Source organism: Nanorana parkeri, unplaced genomic scaffold (genome assembly GCF_000935625.1).
Source record: "Nanorana parkeri isolate BGI_ZX_2015 unplaced genomic scaffold, ASM93562v1 scaffold65, whole genome shotgun sequence".
Classification (NCBI taxonomy): Eukaryota; Metazoa; Chordata; class Amphibia; order Anura; family Dicroglossidae; genus Nanorana; species Nanorana parkeri.
The window spans coordinates 2,740,501-2,767,963 of record NW_017306333.1 but is presented as its reverse complement, the minus strand read 5'-3'; the positions used below and the strand labels follow the sequence as shown (position 1 = coordinate 2,767,963).

The window sequence follows — 27,463 nt, the reverse complement described above, 5'->3', positions numbered from 1 at the left end:
ATTCCAGGCCTGGTTATTTTTTATACTTGTTCTGAAGACTAACATGTCCCGTAATAGCTAGGCATATATGATCTGGTGTGTGGCTACTGGGAATCTTGTGGGTGTTTGACATCATTAGAGATTTCATAGGACTGATTCTCCCTCTAGGCAGACATTATCAGGAGGATCTGTAACAAGCAAAGCCTGCAAATATAATTAGAAAATACAATTCCCCAGATATAATTACACACCGTCCAAGAAACAAGGTTTCTAAATCATCAACATGCTAACATGCTTCCATGAGGCTCCATTCACACAGGAGTGGTTGTCTGCACACCTAGGCGACATCGTTTTTATGCGCATACGTCAAATGCACATTTTTGTGAGCTCATTGATGTTAATGAGAAAAAGCACATAAAAAAACGGCAAAAACACAGCAAAAGCGCGTTTTCAAGCGTTTCCTATTGAGCCTATGGGGCCAAAACGATCTGTAATATGCCAAAAAAAATGTGCTCATGTGCTTTTTCCAGTGACAGGCGTTTTGTTTTTTGCGACAAAAAGCTCAGATGTGAACAAGGCCATAGAAATTAATGGGATTTATTTGAGGGGCATATTTTTTTTGAGTGTTTTTTAGGGTAAAAAAAAAAAAAGCACTACAAAACTCTGTGAACCATGCCTAATGTGCATTGTTCATTCTTACCGCACGGGCCACAAAATAGTACAAGCGCGATAACATGGCGGATTCCGCACGTTTGCGGCTATAGATCAAAAACTTTAGCCTTTTTGTCTCACGCCGTCTTCCTATATGTGAATGGAGCCAAAGACCATGTACATTTAGCTGATCTTTAAACACATGTAAAGTTAATAAAGAAAAAAAAAAAGCTATAGGTCCTCCTAAAAGTAAAATGTGAGATGACCTCTTGATTAATAAAAATCATGAACATGCAGGGTTTGAAGGGTTTTGAGAAATCCTTCCATACAGATAGAACTGTATCCATTTATGTGTAAACCCTTCCATCACTCAACATTCCTCACGTCTGCCAGCTTTGACTGACAACAGAACTAGAAGAACATGTAAGAAAACGTTTCATCTCTAATTACACCTCCTGCAGATGTCATGAAAACACAAAAATATTTCTGCCCTGACAATCTCAGGTGTGCACTCAATGTTTTAAATATATAGTTGTGTACAGATAAAAGGAACTTTCATCTTAACATAAACTGCAATTCACAGGACTTAAAAAAGGACCAACATACTGAATGAAAATAACCCGAGTACAAAAGGAAATCAAAACTAAATAGTGAGCTCATGGTAACCAGTTCTAAGACTCTATTTAGTAACTTTCAGGCTACACTGACAGATTGTGGTGTGATGCTTTTGGATGCATTTTGGTGTCTTTTATACGCATCACCCTTCATTCATATGTAAGATTTGTGTAAACCGCACAAAACACAGATATGAATGCACACAAAGAAAAACACTGAATATGCCATTTCAATTTCCTTTATTTTTTAATGTACCTATGGTGTAAATGCATCCTAAAATAGGAACCTTTTTATAATAGCATATACAATTTCAGTTTAAAAAATCAGATTGTAACGTGTGGCCCGGCTTTAGACGCCTGTCAACCTACATTTGTAAAATTAAAGTGGACCTGGAACGATGCGCAGCAGTGCAGTCTCCCAAGATTTGGGATCCTCAGATAAACCAGGACAATGTAGTGAGCATGACTGAAGTCACCAGCACCTAGGCTAGGGGAAACCATGGACCAAGGTGAATATCCTACTTCTAACTTATTTATTTTTTTAAGGTGCGATTTGCCATTTGAAACAGAGAGACAGGGGCGTACTAAACTGTAGAACCTTGTGTTTTCATGCCAGTTTGGATAGTAACTGGTCTACAGATCTACAGAGCTGCAATGAGATCACTACTGAACTGTCTCCTGAGGAGATGGTCCCATAAATGTCTAAAGCACAAATCCAAACTCAAAAAAAAAGGTTTGAAAAGGTTTGTATAGGCATGGCCCAAACTGACACCTAAACTTCCTCGTCAAGATCATGTCCCAAAATGTTCCTTTTACCTTGTTACTGCAGCAAGCTTTTAATACTACACGCGAGGTCATCAGTAGGCTGGTAAAACAGTACAGTGGTGTCTACCGAGGGGTAAGTTCCTACTAATGCAGGCATGCATTCAGAACTACATCACCCGAGAGCCCTTTCCCTACATACAATGAATGGCAGGCTCTTGGGAATCAAAAGCAGCAGCATTGTTTTGCTGGGAAAGAAAACAGTGTGTGCATCTGTATTGGAACAAAAAGGGTGGGGGATAAGGGGAGTTCTGTAGTCCAGTAGGCAGGCATTAAAACACAGGTTGGGAATTCAGCACAGCAGAGGCCAAAAGCTAGAAGGTCATTTGATTCCAGCAAATCAAATCAACAGTAGTTTTTTCTGTACTTGCTGAAATAGATCGATCTAGATTTCCAAAAGGAGAGTTGCAGCCCACTTCTGTGGTTTATTTACTACACAGAAAGTGCAAAGTAACAGCATGAAGTAATGTGTGGAGCATTTTTGTCAATCTCTTGAGAAAGGTAAAAGTGGGTGATCTTCCTGTTGTGTTGCAATGTTACACTATTTGTCCTTCAAATGCATTGTTGCTGCTGCTTCCAACAGTCTGCAGGTATTGTGAGATATATATATATATATATATACACACTATTATTTTTTAATGAATTTCCCCCAAAACTAAAAATTATAGTATAAGTATTTGGAAATATATCAATTGCACGGTATGCTCCATGCACCTTTAAGAATCACTATTTCATATACACCATTCTGTTCTTTGTAACTTGCTATCCTTTGAATCATTGTAATTGTATTGGATCACTGACCCTAGGGGAGATTACTGTTGCCCTTCCAAGCCCTCCCTGATCTTCTTACTTTGTTTTAGGCGGATAATAATTAGAGGACCCTCTGCAAGGCATCTTGCTCATGCATAAAGCTCCTCTGCTACCACATGTGGCTTTGAATGAAGAGAAGTGACAAAGTAAAAAAAAGTTAAAGAGAGAGAGAGAGAGAGAGAGAGAGAGAGAGAGAGAGAGAGAGAGAGAGAGAGAGAGAGAGAAAAAAAGAGAGAGAGAGAGAGAGAGAGAGAGAGAGAGAGAGAGAGAGAGAGAGAGAATGAGAAGTAAAATGTCAAAGACATGCTGGTTAAGGTTGTCTTATACATACAGAAAACAAGAACAAGCATTTTAGTTTTTAACCCTCATTAGCAATAAATAAATGAAACAGTGGTGCACATGTAAGCAACACATGAAGAAAAGCCAATGTGTGTTTTTGTATTTAAGGTATGGCAGCCAACACAAAATCCATTCAGCATTTAAGTTATCTATGGGTCACAATGGGACACTTAATAGGATTGCCCAGACTTATTTAAGGTTAGCGTCTCCATTTGGAATGCTGGGGAATAATCAGGGTCAGGAAACATCCCCCTTAATGATTTCTTCCAAGTTCTTGGAATAGCTTACATGCCTGGCATATTGGATTTGGAAAACTATTGAAAAAAAAAGGAGGGGACTGAGTTTCAAATTTAAAACCGTGCTGCACTTGTTGTTCAGGAATTTGGCACGTCTAGGGGCCAAGAATAGACATCCCCTCTTAGGAAAGACACAAAGCACAGATGTTTGGCACACTAGAGCAGCATGAAAACATTCACTCATACATCATCCACAATTTACATAAGTGTAGGAAACTTTGTTCCCCCAATGAACTGCCCAAGTTACATTACAACAAAAGTTTTCTTCCCCCTCCTCTGAAGGATTAGACATTATTACAAATGGGTGCAATCTATATCTAAAACCAAGAACAAAAATGAAGTACTTGCAACTTGTTATTCCTTAGATGTGGTGGCTGCATTCATTTTCTTTTTTTTAGGCTTCTTTTCACTGTCATTCATTGTCACCCTTGGACAGAAAGTGTGTTAGGATTACAGAACACCCTCCCCTCTCATCCATTACACAAGAGTAAAATTGAGAGGTCTGATAACATCGTTTCAATGTGGCACGGGCACAAAGTTAGATCTTCGTAGATTTCTGCCATTATAAACAAGTATTTTTTGCACAGACAAAATATAATAAAACACTTTTATTGGAATATTTTACAGGCCAAGTGGGAGCAAATAAGAAGTTCACTGTTAGGGTTTGCAAACAATTTAATGATGAGAAAACAAGTACAGGTTTACAAAGGTTTCATTAACAGGCTCCAGTCTTCTAATTAGCAGTTAAAGTGTATATAAAGCTAACAGCAAACATCTCTTACTTGCTCCCCTATGGTCTTTTTAACATGCCACTGGAAGCATTTTGTTATATTTGTTTGATAAGTGCAATAAATAAATAAAAAACCTGTTGACCTGGTCAGAAATTCAGAGCTGTCCAGTGTCGTCTGCATACTTCATTTTTCTCAAAGTGTTTATTTTAGGCCTCCTAGTTGTTATTTTGGACTACAGAATGATTAGCTTTTAGGAGAGATCTGAGAGCCGAAGCCGTTAAGTCGTTTAGCAAAAGACAATTGCAGGCACCACTCAAATAAAAAAAAAATACTGTCAGGACTATTCACAAAAGGGTGAAGAGTTTGGAGAAGGCAGGAGAAGTGAACATTCTAGGACAACATAGATGAACTGGAAAGTGAGCTGAATTGGAGAATTTTTCCAAATCAGCTATGTTGACCTAGATTGTTCACTTCTCCTGTCTTCTCCAAACTCTTCACCATTTTGTGAATAACCCTGTGTGTGTTGTGAGCTCACAACAGGACTTAGAAGCTGAGTGCATTTCTGGATGATCAACAGGTATCTTTCTGTGCTTGCAGGGTCTATAAAGAGATAAAACACAGAAAAGGTACATGTACAGTATTTTTTATTTTGCCTTGAGATATGCTTTAAGGCTGGATTCACACCAAATGCATTGGGGCTGCACAGGCTGTTTTGTCCAGAGCAGCACCAACACAAGATAAGGCAATTTGCCTTGACATGGATGGGCTCAGTACACATCACCGTGTTGCATTTAGGGCTTGACTGACACTTGTAATAGCATGAATGCATGTTACGTTTTTTGTTTTTTTAAATAGCTGCAGTGGGAGATTCCTCAAGCCATACGGTTTAACCCAGAAGCTGAACGTAAAAAGTATATACCGAGCGCAATAACTATTGTTCCACTTTCCTTCTATGTGTGCCTATGATATGGGTCTGAGTGATGGAAAACACGCTACTCTATTTGGCTGTATTTGTTTTTTACTCGCAAGGCTGAGTTATTGTAGCAAAATACAGAGAGCCACAAGAAGAAGAATCTGCAAATCTGATAAAGCAATGCCGTATGGAAAATACAATAAAACAAGCATGTACACTGAGTGACCAGTCTGTCTGGACCGCAGTTTGGACCTCTGCTCGAAGAAAAGTTTACTCACCGGACCACCTTGAATTTTAATTAAAATACCCCTGCCTTACATGTTTTAGATCATAAAAGCTAAGGTGATTAAGGTGTTGAAAATCTGAACACCAGGCCTTCAGGCAGCATTTTTTCACATCTGCCTAAAATTTTTGCACAGTACTGTGTATACATTTTGTTTAGTAAAACTGAAGTGCAAACAAAAAAAAACAATCTAGATTTCTTCCATAAAAGGAGAACTATGGGGTAAGTGTTTTTCCCCATAGTTCAATTAAGGGTCACAGGAGGACTTATACTAACCTCCTCCCGTGACCCAAAGCTCAGTATAGCGCAAGCTATTGCCCACGATATACTGAGAACGCTGCAGCCGGGACGTATCCCGACTAGGGCTGCAACAACTAATCAACATAATCGATTATAATCGATTATTGAAAAAGTTGTCAACTTTTTCAATAATCGATTAATCGGCTTCCGATCAGTTGGCCCTGTTCACAGCTCCACACGCTGTGCGCCGCACCTCTCTCATTTTTTGTCAGCCAGTTGCAACTAAATCTGAAACCTGATGCAGCATGACATTAATTTCCAGAAAAACAAACCAAACTTTTGACGCAAAAAAAACAAACAGTAAATAATACCAACACACTAGTATTAGAGTGCAGCACAATCAGAAACTTTATGAAGGACAAAGGAAACCACATACTTTAAAAAAAAATACAGAATGTACAGAAAACAAATGTAAACAGTATCTGAGCACACCTACAATCTCAAGATTTTCAATACTACCTGCACTACCGCAATGCCAATAATGGTGTCTGTGTACAAGAGTTGGAGTGTTTACCGTCAATGCTAGAGGTGGCTGTACATTTCTAGTACTAAGAGAGCATCTGTTTTATACTGTATGTTAGTATATACCTTAATATAATCTCTCACCAAAGCCAAAGATGGTTTTAACATATCTATATTAAAGCTGGTCCATGCCCCGGTTTTGAACACGGTTTTAAAGCTGGAATATAAGGGGCTTAATAAAGCACACCTATGAAGAAAACATGTCCTGAGAAAGAAGTAGGCTGACAAGGCTAAGCTATCCTCCTGAAAATGCCAAAGGACCGATCAGCTGTTTCATAGCAGATCGGCTCTCCTGCATATACCATCTGCGATGCCGATCTGCCCTGGAACAGTTGAGAAAGTGTTGGAATTCTTCACCTTTTGCCAGTCACATAGTCCACCGCCGAAAAAGTGGGCGAGATCATGTTAAAATGTGTGACCAAGTGACCAGTCACACATTCCAACCCAGTCACAATCTTTGATAGAACACCGCCCACAATGCGAGGCAGTGCGCTCTGGCTAGAATCGGGCCAGAACGCAGTGCATCTGGTGTGAACAGGCCCTTAACCAATCATTAATTTCAAAAGTTGCATGCAGTCTTAAAATCTGCAGCTTTCATTAAATTAAATTAATACCTGGCGATTCTGCCATGAAGGCCCTTGTTCAGGAACATCATGCTGTGGTATGACACATGTCCCCTAATTAAGCGGCTGTGTTGTCACCCTGTGACACACATCTTTGGTGCAGACTACAAGTTTCATTAAAAAAAAAGGGGGGCGTTTCATTGTCCTGCTGTTCTTTGAGCCCAGGGGGCATGTCCATGACAAACTTGGGCTCACCGGTAGTGGCTTTGATTCCACTGGGGGCCATTCAACCCAGAAAAAGTCTGGGATTGGATCTCTTAGCTGGTAAGTCTTTAGGGGATAGCAATGGATAGGTGAGTATTGGAGCCATAGCTGCTTCTTTATTCTCACACAGGATGGGTTATTTATTTTGATCAAACGAGTCTTAAAGTTGTAAAAAAAACTGTCAAATTCTGTTACCGACTATCCTGTAGAGGTAAGCAAATGATTATTGGTTCTGGCACAATTTAAATTTGATGTCGACACTAGAGAATACATTGGAAGAGCTGAATAGCCCCCATTATTGAATGCTTGGCAGAAAGTGTTAAAGAAAAAAACTTTAGCAGTAATAGACCAGCCTGAAACAGGAAACATCAGGAGTAGACAATTGCTGAGGTTTTGTTTTATTATTGTTTTAGTGAAGTGAAAGCAACATACAGGAAGCACAGAGTCCTGGGCACAGTTCTCTCCAGCCAATGAATCCTAGGCGCTGCATGACAAGGGTACTGGCTCTACTCATCCTTTCACACAGGAATGCACAAAACAGATCTCAGGACAAGCCATGAACTCCCAGAGATACTTCTCACAGGCTCACAGCAGCAGCAGAAAGTTGTGACTGTTTGCCTTTAGATCACATTCTAGACATTCAGTTTTGCAAGTGGCACAAAGAAACACTGCAAGATTTTTCTAAAATGATGGGGTACATGCTAAATAATTGGGTGTAATAAAGGGCTGCACTGAAATGGACCTGGGAATTATTGGGGTAAGCCCTTGAACTACAATACATAACTATTCTGTTTTATACAAACATGTAATAATGATTGAAAAATGATAGGGTACACGCCTAACATTGGGTTTTACAAAGAGGTGTACCTGAACTATCCTGAGGATTATTCGGGTAAGCCTGTGAACTGCAATAAAACTATTCTGTTATATAAAAACATAGAATAACAAAGCTTCAAGGGGAAGAATTGGGAGAGTAAAATACTCTTCCCAATACTTATAGCCAGTGAGGGACACTGCAGTGGTCACACACCTGCAATATACACTGAGGGCTGAGTGATCCTGTAAGCACTGATTGCTCAGCTCACGGTCTCCTGTTGATCAGACTGCCTACAGCTTAAGATGGCCATACGCTGACCAAGATTGAAAAAAATCTAAGAGAATTCTTCAACCAGAAATAAATAATGTGATGGGATGTTGTGTTCTAAAAGTCAGGGCTATCTCTATAATGAGACAGCCCGAGGGGGTCTCCTCAGGCGGCATCTCATTAGGGGGGCAGAGGTGCAGCCTCTGTATGGCTTTCCACCCAGCTCCCTGACATCAGTTGCCAGGGTGGTATCCCACCCAGCTCCTGGCAATCAGTGCTGTCAGTAAGCTTGGCAGGACTGGACAGAGAGCTGCTGGCAGGACATCTCTAATAAAGCCACCCATCCCATACGTCACAAAGCCCCCCTGCAGCACTATCAGCAGCACCCATCTCTCTCCCCCAGAACTATGAGCAGCTGCACTCTCCCAGGTCTTTAAGAATACGCCTCATACCCCCAGCACTATCAGGCGCATATGCCGCAACCACCCCCACCGCTGCCTTAAGCGGCATATAGAGAAGGGGCATCCTCGATAACAGTGATGTGTGTGCCGCTGTCAGAATACCCGATCAATGACTGCAGCTGACTGGCTGCAGTAACTGTTATGCCCCACTCCTTCAGTTTTCTGATTGCAGGAGGTTGGGAGGAAGGCTGTTGACTGAACTACCCACTGAGTGTATTTCAGCCAGTTCATCACAAAGTTGCTCAGTGTATGGCCAAGCTTTAGTAATGCACTGCCGGGCTGTGAGCCATGTATCCATAAGCAATATTTACAATATTTTAGCATACGGAAATGTTCAGACCCTTCTATTTATCTACTAGTTAGTGGACCTAAATCTGATAGCGTCATGAAATCATATTTTCACATTTGTAGGAATAAGTGGTGTTAGGAGGCCTGTATATACATATCCAGCTGGCCGATGAGATATGTCCTATTAGATACTAATGTCTAGGAGATGGTATGTATAGTAAATATTCAATATAACACAAGAGGATGAACCAGACATTGGTGCTGTATAAAACCTTACCACATGAGTAATGTGGGGCTAAGAAGCATAAACGGAAAGATTTCCAGGTAAGGCAGAGGCACCTACTTGGTAAAAAGCTGTACAACAAGTTTGAGCAGGGTGGAGACTGGAAATAACATCCTTCCATATACAAACCTGGTATTTTTTTTTCAGGGAGGTCACGTCAATGATAAACCTTGAACAGTGAAACTAAAAAGGCAAGCAGAATTGTCTTCTACCCAATATAAGGGTCAAATTGGGTTGTCTTCTGCAAAGCATTGATAGTTGCTAGTGATAGGAACTTTCAGTTATTTCAATATTCCATTGTAGTAAATTATGAGGCGTCACTAACAAGCCTAAACCCCACCCAACACTTAAATGGACGGATGTAAACGTAACTACATACTATAGAAGTCTGAAAGTACATCAGTAGGGCATGATGAAAACAAAGTGTATTTTCTGTGAGTGGGCTGCTAGTTGTATACAATACAATGAGGGTGTGAGACACATGGATAAGAAGTGGAATATCAGATGAGCTCATCACAAATGGGAAACACCTAGTTCTATGTCACTGTACTGAACTGTTCCCTCTTTTAAAGTGGACCTGTCACCCACACAAACAAAAATAGAATATCTTGTGTTTTTGCTGAACAAGAGGACCCCAATCTCAAGCTCCCCGATATAGAGATAGTGGGAGCTCCCCATTCAAGCATATCTAATTCACACACCAAAATAATCAACTAAAAAGAATAATGCCGCTGTAAAATGAGGAACTGCCGAAATCACTAAACGTGACCACTTTAGGCTTTTATGTCCTATGCAATGAGAAAGCAGTCAACATGAAAACCAGCCTGGACCATTTCTGCCTTTGTAACTCAATGGACGTGTCTCTTTTTATCCTACGTAACTGGTATCTGACAGGGAAAGTTTCCTCTGCAGCTTGCAAGGCTTTTTGTTTAAAGAATAATACAGAAAGAGCACTAGAGCAGCTAAATACAGTGCACACGTTCCGGGCAGATACATGGGATTCTAGGGGGTCACTGTGTTTAAAGGGCAAGTACACTCACCGGCCACTTTACTGGGAACACCTGTTCAATTGCTTGGTAACACAAATTGCCAATCAGCCAATCACATGGCAGCAACTCAATGGATTTAGGCATCTAGACTGGTGCAGACTACGTGCTGAAGTTCAAACTGAGCATCAGAATGGGGAAGAGGGGATTTAAGTGGACTTTGAACGTTGCATGGTTGTTGGAATCAGATGGGCCGGTAATAGAAAGGCAAGCTCTCCTCCTCATCGAGCTCTCCTCCCTACACCACTCGCTCAGCCTCCTGTGACAGCTGTCAGGAAGGATAGCGAGTACAAACACTCAGTGGTTTGTAAATAATTGACGACACAGTATGGTTACTATATCCCCAATTATGAATGAATGGGAAGCGATCTACATCACCTCCTGTTCATTCATGATTGTGGTTATAGTAAGCATACTATGTTCTCATGTTATGAATGAACAGGAACACTCAGAGGATTCCTGTTTATAAACAGGGGAAGCAGAAAAAGAGATTGAGGACTGTGTATCCTCAATCTCCTTTTCTATTTTAAAAAGGGAAATATCAGGGGTCTAGACCCGATTTCCCCAAAGGCCCTGAAAGTAAAAAATGTAAATATTTTATAAAAATAAAATACAAAAAAGTTTATAAAAAATAAAATATTTATAAATGTGAAAAAGTTAGAAAAAAATATTTTCGGTCTGACATTTTTTTTTTTTTATTATTACCCTTCCAGCTTCCTGTGTGTTCAGACTTCACCGCTATGCTAATCCCCAGCTGCTGCAGGTATTTGACCGTTCCTGCTCCCCCTGGCTCATACGTCACGTAGCAATGTACAAGTCGGCAGGAGGAACAAGTATTTACAGATCCAAAAGAGTAAAAAAAAAAAACCTGCAGTGGCTGAGGATCAGCAAAGCAGCAGAGTTTGATGACACCCAGAAAAAGAACGTATCTTCTCTCACAGACCTGTAGTGACAGGGTCACTTTCAGTCTAGAGGTTTCATAGATACACGAGATAGAACAGTGCACCTGCTACCAGCAGCTATAAAATGTGCTTAAAAAGCTCAAAAATTCCCTGACCTAATTTGGTCTTCTGTAAACTGAGGGTAAACATGTGTCCCATTCAAGTAAAAATGGATGCAGATTTTCAGCCTAAGGGAAATAATAAAATGCCGGCATCCTCAATTTATTTCATAAAGCTCTCAATGGGCCTGAGGCTCTATTCAGTTGAGTACTTTTGTATGACCAAATGCTGTAAGCTGACCACATGTCTTAAAAGCTGAATACATACACTGTGTGAAAATATAGTTAAAGAATAAGTGCACTTTCAGAGAACATGAACTTAATTATTTTTGCCCCCATTCCCGGACCTCACAGATATATTGTAAAGCGCTATGCAAACTATTGGCGCTGTATAATAATAATAATAATCTCCCTTGTGCTCCACAGGTATATACTTACCGAGATCCGTGGCCCAGGCCCCCCTGGTCAGGAGATGGTAGTAGACAACACCCACAAAAGGAGAGAGAGAGGACTTTGGCGCAGGATGTAAACAAACATGGGGGGCATCAGATCTCAGTAAGTATGCATCTGTGAGGTTAGGGGAGGGGGCAAAAAGGGCACTCTCTCTTTAAGCAGAACTTTATAGTGTTCTAATCAAGTACAAGATGAAGAAAACTAGCAACACTTCTGGAGGATTTTTAACCAAACTGCAGGAAGTCAATACTGTAAGCTTGCACAGATTAGTCCTGTGGCTTTGTAACACATTGTGTGTTTACAAAGTCCAGTCCTCGGGCAAAGCTGTAAAGGTAAACAATCTTACTGACAAATATACATATTTCATTAATCCTTCCCAAATATTGAGACTTTAGCTTTACTGAAAAATCAGTTCATTGAAGCGGTCATTTTTCATATCACAATGCCCTTTAGGCAACACTGATGCAAACTACTACCCTGTTTCCCCGAAAATAAGACCTACCCTGAAAATAAGACCTAGTACTATTTTTGGGAATTGCTAAAATATAAGACCAACCCCGAAAATAAGGCCTAGTTGTGACCATTCCCAGCGCCGGTGGTGGCATAATGGGGAACTTGAAGAGCCGCGGGAGAGAATCAGCAGTGCCAATGAAGCCAGCGCTAGAGGAAGTGAGGCGGCACCGGAGGGAGCAGAGCCGCATAACTGATGTTTCCTCTATAGTGCCGGCTCCTGCCACAGGCGGAGTGATACCAAATGCACTCCGCCTGTGATGAATTCATAGTGAAAGCGCACTTCGCTCATTCTGGCCAGCGATTGGTTACCAAATTGCTCTTGGAAAGGTACGGCACCCGATTGCCCTGATCACCCTATTCTTGACTTTGCCATTTTGGATGATTTAATTTTGGATTGTTGTACATGAAAAAAAAAAAAGTAAGACCTACCCCGAAAATAAGACCTAGTGTGTTTTTTTGAGCCAAAAAATATATAAGACAGTGTCTTACTTTCGGGGAAACACGGTATATAGCTTGAGGTCTCCATCCCCTTTGGCCTACTCGGTAGGAGGAAGACCCTTCCTGGGATTTAATCCAGAAATTCAAGGCAAATCAGTTTTTGCTCCTGAATAGATTGTTCTGAATAAGCAGTCCTTCACTGAGCTGGAAAACCAAAACCAGTACGGTACATGACGAGAGGAGACATTTCTGCTGCTTTAGCTGTCCCATTGACTACATGTTCTCCATCCCCAGGACATAGCACACAATGATTAATACTTCCTGATCCACAAAATCCAGAGGGTTATTTAACTGGGCAAAAGTACAACACCACAGTAGGCACACAAGTAAGCACATTTCAGATTTCAGGAACATGAAAAATTACTTTATGGTAAACATAGTTAGTTATTCAAATGTGTACATACTTTTATATAAACTATAGCGCTACCATCAGTTACACACAAACTATTACTGGATAAGAAGTATTTATCATCATAATTTGAAATCAGCTCTAAAAGGTCAACAGAAACAAGAATATAATTTCATCAGATTTTATGTATGTCGATATGACCTGCATACACACGCCAACCAACTATTCCCATGTCTAAATTCAACTGGCCAGGTTGGGTTCTGCCTGCTGACTAATTCTGTTCCCCTGAGAATGATATATGAGAATGTAAGAATGCATATCCAACAATGTTCAGCAGACAGACCTTTCCACCCCTGTTTACATTTGTTCAGGTCCACTAAAGTGGACGCCCATAAGGATACATTGCCGTCCACTTCTCATAAGTCTAATCATGGGTCAAAATGGACTATTGGAACACCCCTGTGAAAGGGGTCTTTTTTATTTTAAGTATTTATATAGCGCCCACAAGCTGAACAATGCCTGATATTGTAACCAACAGTTCCCTATGATGAAGTAAAAAAAAAAACAAACAAAAAAAAAAAACCACAATAAAAAGCCACTCGCAATCTGCAGTACAATATTATGTAAAACAGGATATATAAAGTAGTCATATTAAAGCAAAAAAAGTAAAAGAAAAGAACACACAGCAAGAATTAAAAGGAAAAAAAAGAACAAGTATGAGTGGAAACCAATCTATGTACTCAGTAATTATTGCATTAAACTTCAAAGACTAGCACATGACACTCTTGTGGAACAGCAGTTCATTAGTGAAACATCAATCTAGTGGTTACTACAAAAAAAATAAAAAATGTACCTGGAGGTAGGCCCCTTTTACATGGGCGCCTGCCAGTTCTGATCAGCAGGGGATCCATGCACAGATCACTGCTGATCGGAGCAGTAGAATGGATGTCACCATTGTGACATCTGTGTCCCTCCAGTTTGTTCCTTCATCAACTGAACTTACTGGATTCACGTTAGGTCTATGGAGAGTTGGAAGTAAACTGATATCTGTCTATTTACATCAGATTACCCCTTATCCATCACGATCAGCTCCGCCAAAATGGAACTTTGTTCAGTTTTGTTTTCCTGACTCGGACAGAGTCGGAGGTAATCAAAAGGTAAACAGACACATGTCTGCTTCCATGCAACAGATTTGCTTCAGGCTTCTGATCAGAAACTGGCAGGCAGATATGATGGGACCAGCCCACATTAAAAAAAAAAACACAACATGTGGTACAACTCTGCCATACATGTAAATTTTTACGTTACTGCGTAAAAGACCCTGCAAGTACAAATAAATACATGTTGATTTGCCAGAAATGCACTCTGCTAATTGTCTCACATACCATTCATGCAATGTACCGGCGTTTAAATGCAGCGGCTGTCACCTGATCATCAACATGAATGGGTGACAGCTGCCGCTTGTAAATGTCAGATTAGGGATTCCTGCTGCAGGAAAAACACAAATTCCTGACGCAAGAATCCCTGATCGCGCCTAAACATTTAGGTGTGAATGGGGCCTAAGTCCTGTTGTGGGCTGACAACATGCAGCATTTTTGTAGAATGGTGTCAGCCCTGCCCAGTTTTTTGGCCAAACTTCTCAGACAGACACACATACTCGCTCATCTTTACAACATAAAAGGCTAATCATTCTGTAGTGCCAAGATCAGGACCAAGAGATCATTACTCTCTTTATACCACACAGGAATAGTGCACTGGACAGCACTGAATTTGTGACATGATCAACAGGTGTTTTTTTGCACTTGTTGATCAGACAAAACACTTTTAATGGTATATTTAACAGACCAAAAAAGGAAACAAATAAGTTGGTTTTTTTTTTTTAGGGTTTACATACACTAGGCAGAATGACAAACTAAATACACATGTGAACTGTTCACTCTACGGCCAGACAAAAAGTTGGTAGCCTCATTTACAGCAGAGCAATTTGAAGTACGTTTCCAGAAGAGCTTTCATGTTTGATACTCAGATCTCCATGTTATTCTATTGTACCGATTTACATCTGAGCGACATGCTGTTGCTCAATGCTCAGAAAAAAGTACAGGAGCTTCTTTAGGGCATAATGGTGCATTTTTGGCCCCAAAAGACAATAGGAGCGCCTGAAAAACAAAACACCTATAAAATGTGTAACACGCAGTTTTTGATTTTGCACCCAACTACGCTCTCTGAAAAACACATAAAAAGTCCCCGACGCTCAAGTGTGAATGTAGTACAAGTACATTGTATCAAATAAAATAAAAAAGCCATATTTCAAAAAGGCCTGAAGTTTACACATACTACATGATGCAGCAAATCTTGAATTGTTTTTTTTTTATTTCTAAGTTTTGGATAGGGTGAGGAAGGGTTTCAATTTTATTTCCCCCTCAAGTTTTGATGGCATCAGTTGCTGTGAAAGGAAGTGATTAGAAATCTTGCAGTGGGGACACAAAGAAAAACTTGACAAATGTTCTAGTCTTGCTCCCATCAAACATCTTTCAAAAGATATGGCTGGCTGGAGTTACACATTAATATTTTATATTAGGTGGTAAATATATATCAGGATCGGATTATTATGCGTTTAGGTTTTCAACTAGAATTCTGGATAATTGCTCCACCTGAACAAGACAATTAAAAAATGAATACTTGAATGATTTGACTATCTCCCAAATAACCCTCTGTACTCATCATCAGAATAAAACAACAAGTTCATTTGGTGATCAGAACAGTTCCTGATAAATAGCAGACATCTGATGTTCACATACGTTTAGCACAACTTGCCAGTTGACACAGCTAATGTTTACCAGACTGTCCCATAAAGTGCCATTAACTTAAATGCAGGCATTAAATACAAAGCAAAAGAAGCAATTTAATTTATTGTGTTTATATTTATTGTGTTTTATTCCAAGAACGGTTTTCTGACCAGGAAAATACCATTTTTAGAAATATGTACCAGTATGCCGAGGCCTTCACACGGTATCACAGTCCAAAGTAACCATAGTCATAATCTCTCAATATTGCACATGCATGAGTCATGGGAAATATATTTTGCTCAGGTGTTGACAAATGAATAGAAAGTAAGACAAAAACAAAACAAACAAAAAAACCTGCACCCTCCATATTGCTATGCATGAAAAAAATTACAGGGTGCACTCCTACATATATCTAAAAATGTACATAGGAAGAAATCACAGAAGGAGACATGTATGCCGTGATCAATCTGCTTACAGCAGCCTCCATCAACAATGATGTACCACATAGCCTAGAATTATTACCATTTCTCAGGGCCAAATCTGTTAGTACATACAGGTGAAACTCGAATAATTAGAATAGCGTGCAAAAGTAATGGCAGTAAGTGCTGCAAAAGGGGCCCAAACCAAGTACTGAGTACATATGCATGCTTGTACTTTTCAGAAGTCCAATATTGTTCTATGTACAATCCTTGTTTTATTGATTGCATGTAATATTCTACTTTTCTGAGGTTGTGGATTTGGGGTTCTTGGGGTTTTCATGAGCTGTAAGCCATAATCATCACAATTATGACAAATCACGGCTTGAACTATCTTGCTTTGCATGTAATGAGTCTATCTCATATATTAGTTTCACCTTTTAAGTCACATTAGTGAAATAAATGAACTTTGCACGATATTCTAATTATTCGAGTTTCACCTGTATAGGCCTAATATTGACAGGGGTGCACGATTCATATAGCCTGACGCCTAGCAATCGTGCAGCAAGCAGGCGTTTCTTTCTCTCCCTTTAGCCTGCTGCAGGCAAGCAGGGCTAACTGTAGAGCACGTTAGCCACTGCCGCTCATTTTGTACTGTATAGCCGCCCCAATCACTTGTAGCAACCTGCTTGTCCCCTCTCCCCCACTGTGGTTTTCGGCATCCCCCCGTTCTACTGGGAGACCCGGAACCATGGCAAATTACTTAATTACTTCAGGATGGAGAGTGGGGAGCAGACCAGAGAACATAGGTTCTCTGATATGCTCTGTGTAATCAGTGAGACTGTAGCTCTGTACTCACAGCCTTCCTGTCTCAAGCCAGGCTGCACAGGAGATCAAGCACAATGCTGTACTTGATCTTCTGCATTGGAGGGCAGGCTCCACAAAGGGACCCTGTCACCACCAAACGCTGTCACATAGGGGCTTGTTAGAAATATACTTAAGTGGGAAAAAAATAAAATAAAACCAACCACACCATCTGCATACAAATAAACACATGAGCTGGGCATTGTGTGTTTGTGTGTGCGCGCACGCTCTGTCCTCATTCCACTATGTAAAATATTGTGGTAGCCGGGCAGCAGTGTGCACAATGTGCATTAAAATTGTAAGTTGACTTTGCCAAGTAACCTGTAATAGAATTACCCACTCAAATCTGACCCCCTCCACCCCCTGCTATACTTACCTTTTGGCGAACGGTCCTGACCAATGAGAAGCGCTTTTTAGCACAGTTAAATGCGGTTTTGTATCATGACAAATAGATTGTCATGAGGGGCATGTAGATTAGGCTCCAGCTTTGATCATCATAACCTCTGATTGATCACATAGCATCCAGAGAACACAGCCCTGTCAAAAAAAACTGTTAGAACTGGAGGAAACTAAATGTAAAAAATCTGAACATAGTGGGCAAATTCCACAGTTTATTCGAGCCGTTTTATACCTATTCACCAGTGGGTACAGCATTAATAATGACATCTAGAATGTGTCTCAAAAGCAGCATTGCATGCACACACCACCAAAGCTGATGCAAAAAGCTCTTACTGCATTGGCTACGACCTAAGGCACCCTTTAAAAATCAGGGTTTTGAGGTTCTCTCTAGTTGATGTTAATGGAGCTAGCCTCCTAAAAAATCCTGCTTGCTCCTGAATTCCATAATAATGTGTCTATCCCTGATATAAAACAAAACATGAGGCAAACACAGGCATGAGTGGTACAAGCACCTATGCCATGTGACAAGGATCCAGCACATCTCTGCATTAGGAATAAGAAACAGTGGACAAGCTGCAGAGCCTGTCACCAAACATCAATGTTCTGTGCAGTCATCACCTGAATCCATCAATGGATGTGCTATGTATACCAGTAAATGAATGGGGATGATTAGATCACCGATGGTCATCACTAAGGCCAACTTCAGAAGGTCAGCTGTTTCCCCAGGAATGATGAGCAAGATGGTGTCTGGCAGTCTTTAGCACTGGGACCCGCCAATGCTTCTTGTATGACTTGCCTGATAGACTGAACATGTACATTCTTACTGACAAAGGGGAAGAATCAACAGGTTTCTAAAATCCTTGTGTACAATAATAAGCAAACCTGATGTCAGAAGTGCCCATCATCATTTTTAGGGGACAAGAAAACATCTTGATCCTTTCCCGAGCATAACATTGGTCTTCCATGACTGGCTTGGCAATTTATGGTAATAAATTAGGTTGTTCTAATCATTTTATAGCTGTAACCTGCATGCACACCTGAGTGACACGAAATATACACTTTCAGTGCGTTTTGTGTAGCACGTTTTTGCATATTTCTAAGCGTGTAAAACGCGCATACATAAAGTCGCACTTTAATGAGCAGATTGAACACTGATGTGAATGGACAGACGCTCGTTTCAATATGCAAAAGCCCAGCAAACACACATTTTTGAGCATTTCCAATGAAGTCTTTGAAGACGCGTAGAGAACTAATGTTCCCACCATACAAGAGCGGTAGTGTGCAGAAAACACAGCTCATGTATGGAGTGATTAGGGTACATAGAGAACAAATGTTCCCACTAGGGATGCACCGATACCGATTTTTCGGTATCAAGCACGAGTAACGATATTTTGCTTTCGGTACTCAACGATACCGGTACTTCCGCTGCCATGGAGCCGGCTTCTCGGGCGATGTAATGACATGCTGCTCGGCTTCCTAATTGCCCAGGGAAGCCGGGCTCTATGTTTGGCCGGCTCGATTATGATTGGCTGGGAAACCAGTTTCCCAGCTACTCAGCATCGACCAGTCCTCCCGGCCAATCAGGAAGCCGGACGGCGAGTAATGACCCGGGTCATTACTCGCCACCCGCCTTCCTGATTGCCCAGGAACCCGGCTCCATGCTCCCCTACAGCACTGCCGGTCAGAGGAAATTTTCCTCTGACTGGAAGTTCCAATATCGGGGAAGGTATCGGAGCATTTGCACGCGTAGTAATAGTATCAGTGCATCCGTAGTTCACACCATACAAGAGTGCTAGTGTGCAGAAAAAACACAGATCAGCAGACATGATGTGAACCAGCCCTTACTATTAGTAGCCTGTATTCATTTAGTTACCAATTTTAAAAGTGAAATAATAAGGACGTTGCGTATTGGAATTCAGACATGTAAAAATTAATTTGGGAGTTTTTCCAAATATCACAAGCATGCCAATAGTAGTAGTAAATCTGTACATAACTGTGTATTAAATACAACAAAACACAAACAAAGCAATCAGCGAAAAGATCACGTGCAGTTTGTTTTCAGCGTTACATACTACAAGCGAAGCAGAGTTGGCACTATTAAGATTAATAAAAAAAATATGAGTTTTGGATGGAGCCGACCTTCAGCATGCATTGAAACATGAAAGCTAATGAGTAATCTACAAACCTGGCAGCACATAACTGTACTTCTGCATATTCTAGCAAATTATAGACACCTACCAATCCTACTATTAAGGGTGAGCTATACGTTTTAAATAGCACAACGACAACTTTAGAAAGCCGCATTGTAAATTCAACCTCGTCTCCTCACATACTCCAGACAAGTTGTCTTGTATACAGTAAGAGCACTGAGTAATGCACCACTATGTGCTTGACAACGTGTACACACAGGATTAGAAGAGGGAGGTACAGAGAGGGATAGACCAAGACAGAGCTAGTATTTCAGCTCCATTTAACCCTACCACAACATTTACACACACACCGCCCTAACAATAAAACTGCCAGCACCATGGACAACCACAAAAACAGCAGAATCGGAAAACTAGGATTATCAAAGACACCCATTAGCACATTATCACACACACACTCGCAAAGGTTGAACTTGATGGACCACTATCTTTATTCAACCTCAAATATTATGTAACTATATCTGGATACTTGCCACTTGCACACTTTCTTAACTGCTGCAACTACACATAATAAAAGTACATTGTACTAATGGAGTAAAGTGCAGTCACAATACACTTGTTCAGAGGAATAGCATGAGAAAGTGGGTGTGGATCCTCAGGAAATGGACGATTATACCGCCAACCTTTCTTTAATAGCGGGCCAGTTCAGCTCACGCTCAGCCAATGATTGATAAACATTGTGTGAGCAATGTAAATGTCTAAACAGTACAAATATTTTCCATCACTAGATTTCTTTGGAGGGAGGATTAGAAGTTTTAATTTCAATAGCGGCTAGTCGGCTCTTGGATGTAATGACGGCTGTGTCTGGTCAGTGATTTCTGACTGCTGCAGCAGATTAGGTGTCAGACAGTTTGGGTAACAAATGACTACATATGTTTCAAAACAAGCAAGCCTGTTGAATAGGTCACGAAATGTCAGTCTGAGTTCATTAAAGTCCTCCATGCAAATGACAAGATGGCTGAGCTCCCAAAAACCCCATATTTCTGCCCTGAAAATAAAGCTTGGAAATCTTAGTGAAAACCACCTGTTGCTCCTAGGCATTTGTCAGGGACAATTAAAAGGCCAGTTCACACTACTACACTGGTCATTTTGTGACATTTTAATAAAAAGTTTAATTTCATTCATTTCTATGCACCACTTGGTTCCCCCATTCACGCTACACAGCATAGATGGGGTAATCCCCCTCGCCAGGCTAGTGTATTCTGACAGAGACGGGTGTGCTGGGATCAGAATACATGACCAGTGGCTGCAGTCACAGCTCAGACAAGCATTTCTAGACTGGCTACTTCGACAAAAGTTAATAAAAAATAAAAGAATGGACATTTCTGGAACGTAAGGGTGCAGACGGAGCCACACACTTCAAATTTCAGCAGGATTTGGCCAAAATTCAAGTAGTGTATGGCCAGCCTAACTCACGTGCGTCAGGGCACTGGGGCGACATTTCAATGGCACCCCAACCCACTAAGGCGGGGGCAGACAACCTCCGCACTCCAGTTGTGGTGAAACTAACAATGCCATCATACCGGTTGCTGTCAGAGTCTTGCAATGGCTCGTGGGACTTGTAGTTCCACAGCTGCAGTGGGGTAGTTGCCTACCTCTGTACTAAGGCAATTCATCTGTGCAGACCCCCAACACATAGTAGTGCGTTTCTGTACTCTGCATTCCTAAAATATAGTCAGGATCAGTTTCTTTTTGGTACATCAAAATTAAGCATGCCACCTTCACACAATGCACATTCGCACAACATAACGTTTGGCTTGGCACATGTATGTGTCTTGTAGTGCATGGTGTCAGTGGACAGCTCATGAATAATGTGCAGCAGTGTCTGGTTGAGAGCTGGCTCCATGAATGTAACCTAATACAACAGATGGTCAGATATGAGCCTTGAGTATGACAACAGAGGTGTGCCGGGCACACAGGAGGAACACACAACTCCATATGGACGCACTCACATGCTGGCCCCTGGCTGCCTTCCACGGGCTCCTCTTGAACGAAGTCTTAGCGGTGAAGTAGAACTCCTCGGAGTCTTCCTCCAGGCTGCTGTATCCGCTGCTCATGCTGCTGCTCCACGTCATCTGCTACCGAGTGTCACCCCGAGTGTCGTCCCGCTCTCACCAATACCTTCCACCCGGCCGGGCTGCTGTGTACCGGCGCCCTCCTCCCAGGGCCTTACATGACACGCGGGTTTGTACGGTAACGTAGAGACTATGGTGGCCGGTGAGCAGGTATTACCGGCGCATGGAAATAATAAGCCCGGCCGGGTGAGCGGAGAAGTAAAGCTGAGAAAACTCTATGAGGGTTCAGCACAGCACAGCACAGCTTGTCCACACATTACTATGACGAGATACTTCCTGCTGTACGGACACACAGCGAACAGCTCCACCTACCGGTCAGTGTCCCGCCCCCTGCACTGCACGCTACAGGTGGAGGAGCGCCCCGCCCCTCTCTATACACACTGACCTTGTCTATGGTGTGTACTGAGGAGCTCCTAGAGCTGATCTTATCACGTGATCTGTTACCTTCAGCTCACTCCCAGTCACTCACCTCAAGCCAGTACACAAACTGGAAGATTTAATTTACCATGCAACTGAAGCCAAAGCTTTTTAGATTTGTATAGACTGGAGAGGAATTACAACACCTATCATGCTTTTATTGCTGGCTGTGCCCCCATTAGGTCCCATTCACACCAAGGCGTATCATGGACGCACGTCAAACGTGCATGCTTCAGCACACATTCACGGTACGTGCGCAAACGAGGAATGCACTTGTGTTACTAGGTTATGGCACCCCAAACGTGGCCAATCATATGCGGTTTTTCCCCACCCGTGAGAACACGCAGGAACGCACAGGGAAAAAAACATAGACTGCATGTCACCGAATTTGCACCATTTATTTATTTTCTCTAGTGGTCCGCAGTGTCACCAGAACTAGTGTTCTCACTGGAAGATTTCCCTTCTATTCCTGTTGTGAGGACATCCCAAATTTGGGATCTTCTTTCACTTTCAGTGGCGGAAGGACAAATAGAAAGGGTGACTCTCCCTGCTCACCACCAGGGATTTCCTTTTACTTCCTGTTGTGGCTATCAGACAGGAAGTGAAGGGAAGGCTCACCAATGGGACACTGATGGCAATTAAAAGCTGACAGAGGTTACAACACTCCCTTTTTTTAAAAAAAAGTTTGGGTTTCAGTTCAGGGTATACACGGTTAAATCTAGAAACAAGCTTGATGGAGGACAGTAAGTGCAATTTTTCTACGCTGACCCACATTGTGGGGAAAACAGTACGTATAGCGCTCCAAGTATTATACAAGAGTTATGTGTTCTATTTATTCCAGTGTTATACATTTATAAAACAAATACACGTTTACAGGCAATGGCAAGTTTCTGCATACCTTGGCAAGAACTCTGTCTTCAAGTCAGTTCTTGGTCTCAATGACCTCATTTACATTATGCAACCACTGCATACCTCGGTATGTGTACAGGACTGTGATTCACTTTTTAGGAAAAACATCAGTCTATATACTACGTAAAAGGTCTAATTGCTTTCCATTGGTATCACAGAGTCCTACTCTATTTCCATAACCTAAATAGCTACCATTATATCTGTCCCCAAACCACCCATGTGGCCAATTCTAAACAACTAACTTTATTCAACTTACCCAGTAACCATAATACAGACCAGCCTTTCTCAGCCAGGGTCCCATGGCACCCTGGGGTGCCTTCTGCCTACCCCAACATTTTCACACAGCGGCGTGCCTTTCTTTGGATGAAGGCAGGCTTCTAATGCAAAGAGGGCTCCTGATGTGAACGGGGAATTCCAATGTGAAAGGGGAACTCTGATGTGAAACAGTGAGGGGGACCCTGATGTGAAGTGGGGGCTTCCGATGTAAAGACGGCTCTTAATATGAAGAGGGGTCGCCTAATGATTAAAGGGTGAAGGGAACTCTGATGTGAAAGGGAGACTCTGATGTGAAATGGTGAGGGGGACTCTGATATGAATCGAAACTCTGATGTGAAAGGGTGAGGGGGACTCTGATATGAAAGGGAAACTCTGATGTGAAAGGGTGAGGGGGACTCTGATATGAAAGGGAAACTCTGATGTGAAACGGTGAGGGGGACTCTGATATGAAAGGGAAACTCTGATGTGAAACGGTGAGGGGGACTCTGATATGAAAGGGAAACTCTGATGTGAAACGGTGAAAGGGACTCTGATATGAAAGGGAAATTCTGATGTGAAACGGTGAGGGGGACTCTGATATGAAAGGGAAACTCTGATGTGAAACGGTGAGGGGGACTCTGATATGAAAGGGAAACTCTGATGTGAAACGGTGAGGGGGACTCTGATATGAAAGGGAAACTCTGATGTGAAACGGTGAGGGGGACTCTGATATGAAAGGGAAACTCTGATGTGAAACGGAGAGGGGGAATCTGATATGAAAGAAGGACTCTGATGTGAAACAGTGAGGGGGACTCTGATAAAGAGGGACTCTGATGTGAAATGGTGAGGGGGAATCTGATGTGAAATGGTGAGGGGGACTCTGCAATGAGAGGGAAACTCTGATGTGAAAGGGTGAGGGGGACTCTGACATGAAAGGGGGGCTCTGATGTAAAGTGGGGGCTTCTGATATAAACAGGACTCTTCATATGAAGAGGGGGGCTCCTGAAGTGGAGGGGGAACTCTGATGTGAAAGTGTAAGGGGGACTCTGATATGAAAGGAGGGCTCTGACATGAAGTGAGGGCTTGTGATGTGATGAGGGCTCTTGATATGTAGAGAGGGGTTCTGATGTGAAAGGGGTCCCTAATCCTAATATAAAGAAGGACTCCTGATGTAAAGTGGCACTCTTGTGTGGGCAGGATTTTGATGTGAAAAGGGGGGGGCTTTGATGTGAAGGGGGGAACTCCTGATTTGAAGCGGAGCTCCTGATATGAAGGGGAAACTCCATTTTTTGTGTTCTTGCATGGAGATCCCCCCCTAAAATTCCATACCAGACCCTTATCTGGGATATGGGTCTGGTCTGGGATAAGGGTCTGGTATGGGATAAGGGTCTGGTATGGATTTTGGACAGGATACACGTCTTTTTCTTACATTTTTATATATTTTAGACTATGGTGCCTTATGATTCTGCATACTTTTAAAAGGGTACCATGACTGAAAAAAGGTGAAGAAGTGCTGGTCTAGAGTTTAATCCAAGCCAACTCTACTGTGTTTTTTTGTTGAAGTCTGCACGGAAAGCGACACTTCCAGGCATATCGATCTCTTGGGTTCCACATATCTCTTACTGGTTCCACCCTCTGACCTTCACCCATTACAGGATGCAATAATGACATGGAAGTCAGTAGAAGGAACCAGTGAAAGACATGGGAGACCCAAGAGGTTGACATGCCTGGAAGTGTCAGTTTTCTTTCTAATTTCTACTCAATGGAGTGGCATTTGGAGGCATGGGTAGCAGGTAAGGTGAGTTCTTTGCCTTTTATTTAATATTTAGTATAGTGACAATGCCCCTTTTAACATCTTATTTATTTCTTTTTAAATTATATAATGAAAAAAATTAACATAGAGCTAATAGTACACGTGACACAAAAGGGGATTGTAGAAGAGGTTATACAGCCGTTAACATACATTACAATAGTCACAGGTGGATGTATACAAAGCTGTATCCTCGGGAAGAGGTACTCAAATGACCATGGATACCCATATACATCGTATCATAGTCAGAGGGTCAGGCCTAAATCAGATGAAGAAAAGACATAAAGGGTCGACTGAATGGGGGGGTGGGGCGGGAAAGCTGATAGGGTACATGGCTAGGGGGGAAAGAGAGTGAAGACAGAGAAGAACAAAGACATAAAACAAAAGCTCGCTATGAAGAGAGCCATGGTCACACCCAGAAGGGCTTTCATACACGTCTTCCTATGCTTATCTGCATTAAATGAGTGGAGATTGGATTAGTAGTTTATACAGGAAAGATAACATTGTTTTTTCATCCAGTTAGGCCTAGTTCACACCTGGGCGTTTTACAGCGCTGATCGACGCACTGTAAAACGCCCAGTAAGCAAAATCCCATTATTTCCTATGGGCACGGTTCCCACCTGGGCGTATTTTAGCGCGTAGGAACGCGCTGAAAAACGCTCTACGCCCAAAGAAGTACAGGAGCTTCTTTGGGGCGTATTTCCGTGAGTATCCATTAGGATACAGCCGGATAGCCCTCGTAAATGCGCGTTTGTTGCGCGTTTCGTTGACCGCAAATCGCCCAAAATGCGTGGCAAACGCGCATATTCCGTACGCACAGGTGTGAAGCCAGCCTTAATCTCATAGGAAGTGACAAGAACACTTAATTTATGGCATTTTCTTTACTTGCTAAAAATGTTAGTCTAGGTTCACACCTAGGACGCACCAGTTTTGCGAGTTTGTACGCGCATTAGCAGCATCCAATTATTTGCACGTTGTGCACATTTGTATGTGCGTTTGTAACGCGTGCACATGAAGACACGCGTTTTGATTGGCAGCTCATAAACCATTGTGGGCAATGGAAGAAAGCGCGTATAAACGCGCAAGAATGCTCATGAAATTTGCAACACGCTTCTGTTTTTTGGGGTATTTTTGGGTATTTACAATTAAGTCTTTGGGGAGGAAAGGTGCTTTTAACTGCCCAGTGGGATTGGATTTTTTGTGTTGGGAAGTTAAAAGTGCTTTTCGAACTGCTCAAAAACTCCTAGCTACAGCTCGCGGTATACTGAGACGCCGCAGCCGGAGCGGATCCCGACTTAGACGACGGGATCCGCCCAGCTGCGTGAGTGACAGCTGGCTCTGCCTACCTGCAGGCAGATATAAAAAGACAGATTTTTATAGCTCTGTAATAATTATTACTTCTTTAAATGTATTTTTTTTAAATGCAAGCAGTGTATGTACCGACTTTTGGAATTCCCCCTGAACTGCAGAGCTCAGACTGTGAGAAAAAAAGGCTAATCAGTTGTGCTGAAGTGCTCATGTTCTAACCAGGAACGAGCTGATAGGAAGAGAGAAGAGATGAGCTCATCAGTCTGCTACTTCTACTTCTGGGGGACAGACTTCTACCACAGGCTGGGGGACACACACGACCTATAAGGCTGGGTTCACACCTGAGCGTTTTTTTTATGCTCATTTTTTGCACGTTTTTTCGATCAGTTAAACACTTTTTGTTTTTTCCTTTATTTTCTCTATTGCCGCTCGCAAGGGACGGAACCCGGAAGTCGGCAGCCGAAGACACAGCGCGGATCACGGACAAGGTAAGACCTGTACGCTGTATTCCTGAGTGTGGCTCGGGGTTACCGCTTTGTTAACCCTCATCCACACTCGGGAATACCAATGGAAACGCGCAGCAAAACGCCCCAAAGAAGCTCCTGTACTTCTTTGGGCGTAGAGCGTTTTGCAGCGCGTTCCTACGCGCTGTAAAGCGCCCAGGTGGGAACCATGCCTACATGTTGATCGTTTTACAGCGTGTAGGAACGCGCTGCGCTGTAAAACGCCAAGGTGTGAACCAGGCCTAAGTCTTTCTTAAGGTGGCCATACACTTTACAACCATCGCAAGACCTTAGTCTTGCGATGGTTGTAAAGTAATTTTGGACAGGCAGATCGTACTTGCAATCATGAGGGGCGGGCTTCCGATGACCGCAATGCTGAACCGGCCCATTCGGCATTTGTCTCCCGAGCATGCCACAAACCAGCCAAATATCGTAAGATTTTCAGCTGGTTT

The 27,463-nt window shown here is 42.1% G+C and overlaps 1 protein-coding gene across 4 annotated transcripts in view; it reads right to left on the bottom strand.

The window, feature by feature from the left end:
- Nucleotides 1-27,463, bottom strand: part of RASSF3 (Ras association domain family member 3) — a 108,239-nt gene that overhangs the window by 30,178 nt on the left and 50,598 nt on the right. For 2 of the 4 annotated variants that reach the window (XM_018576373.1, XM_018576374.1), the window contains exon 1: nucleotides 21,687-21,942. The exons of the other annotated variants lie outside the window; for them this stretch is intronic. In XM_018576373.1, the coding sequence (XP_018431875.1) occupies nucleotides 21,687-21,809 (123 nt within the window). In that variant the 5' untranslated portion in view covers nucleotides 21,810-21,942. Of the gene's footprint in view, nucleotides 1-21,686; nucleotides 21,943-27,463 lie in introns of those variants that run through there. 4 annotated transcript variants of the gene reach the window in all.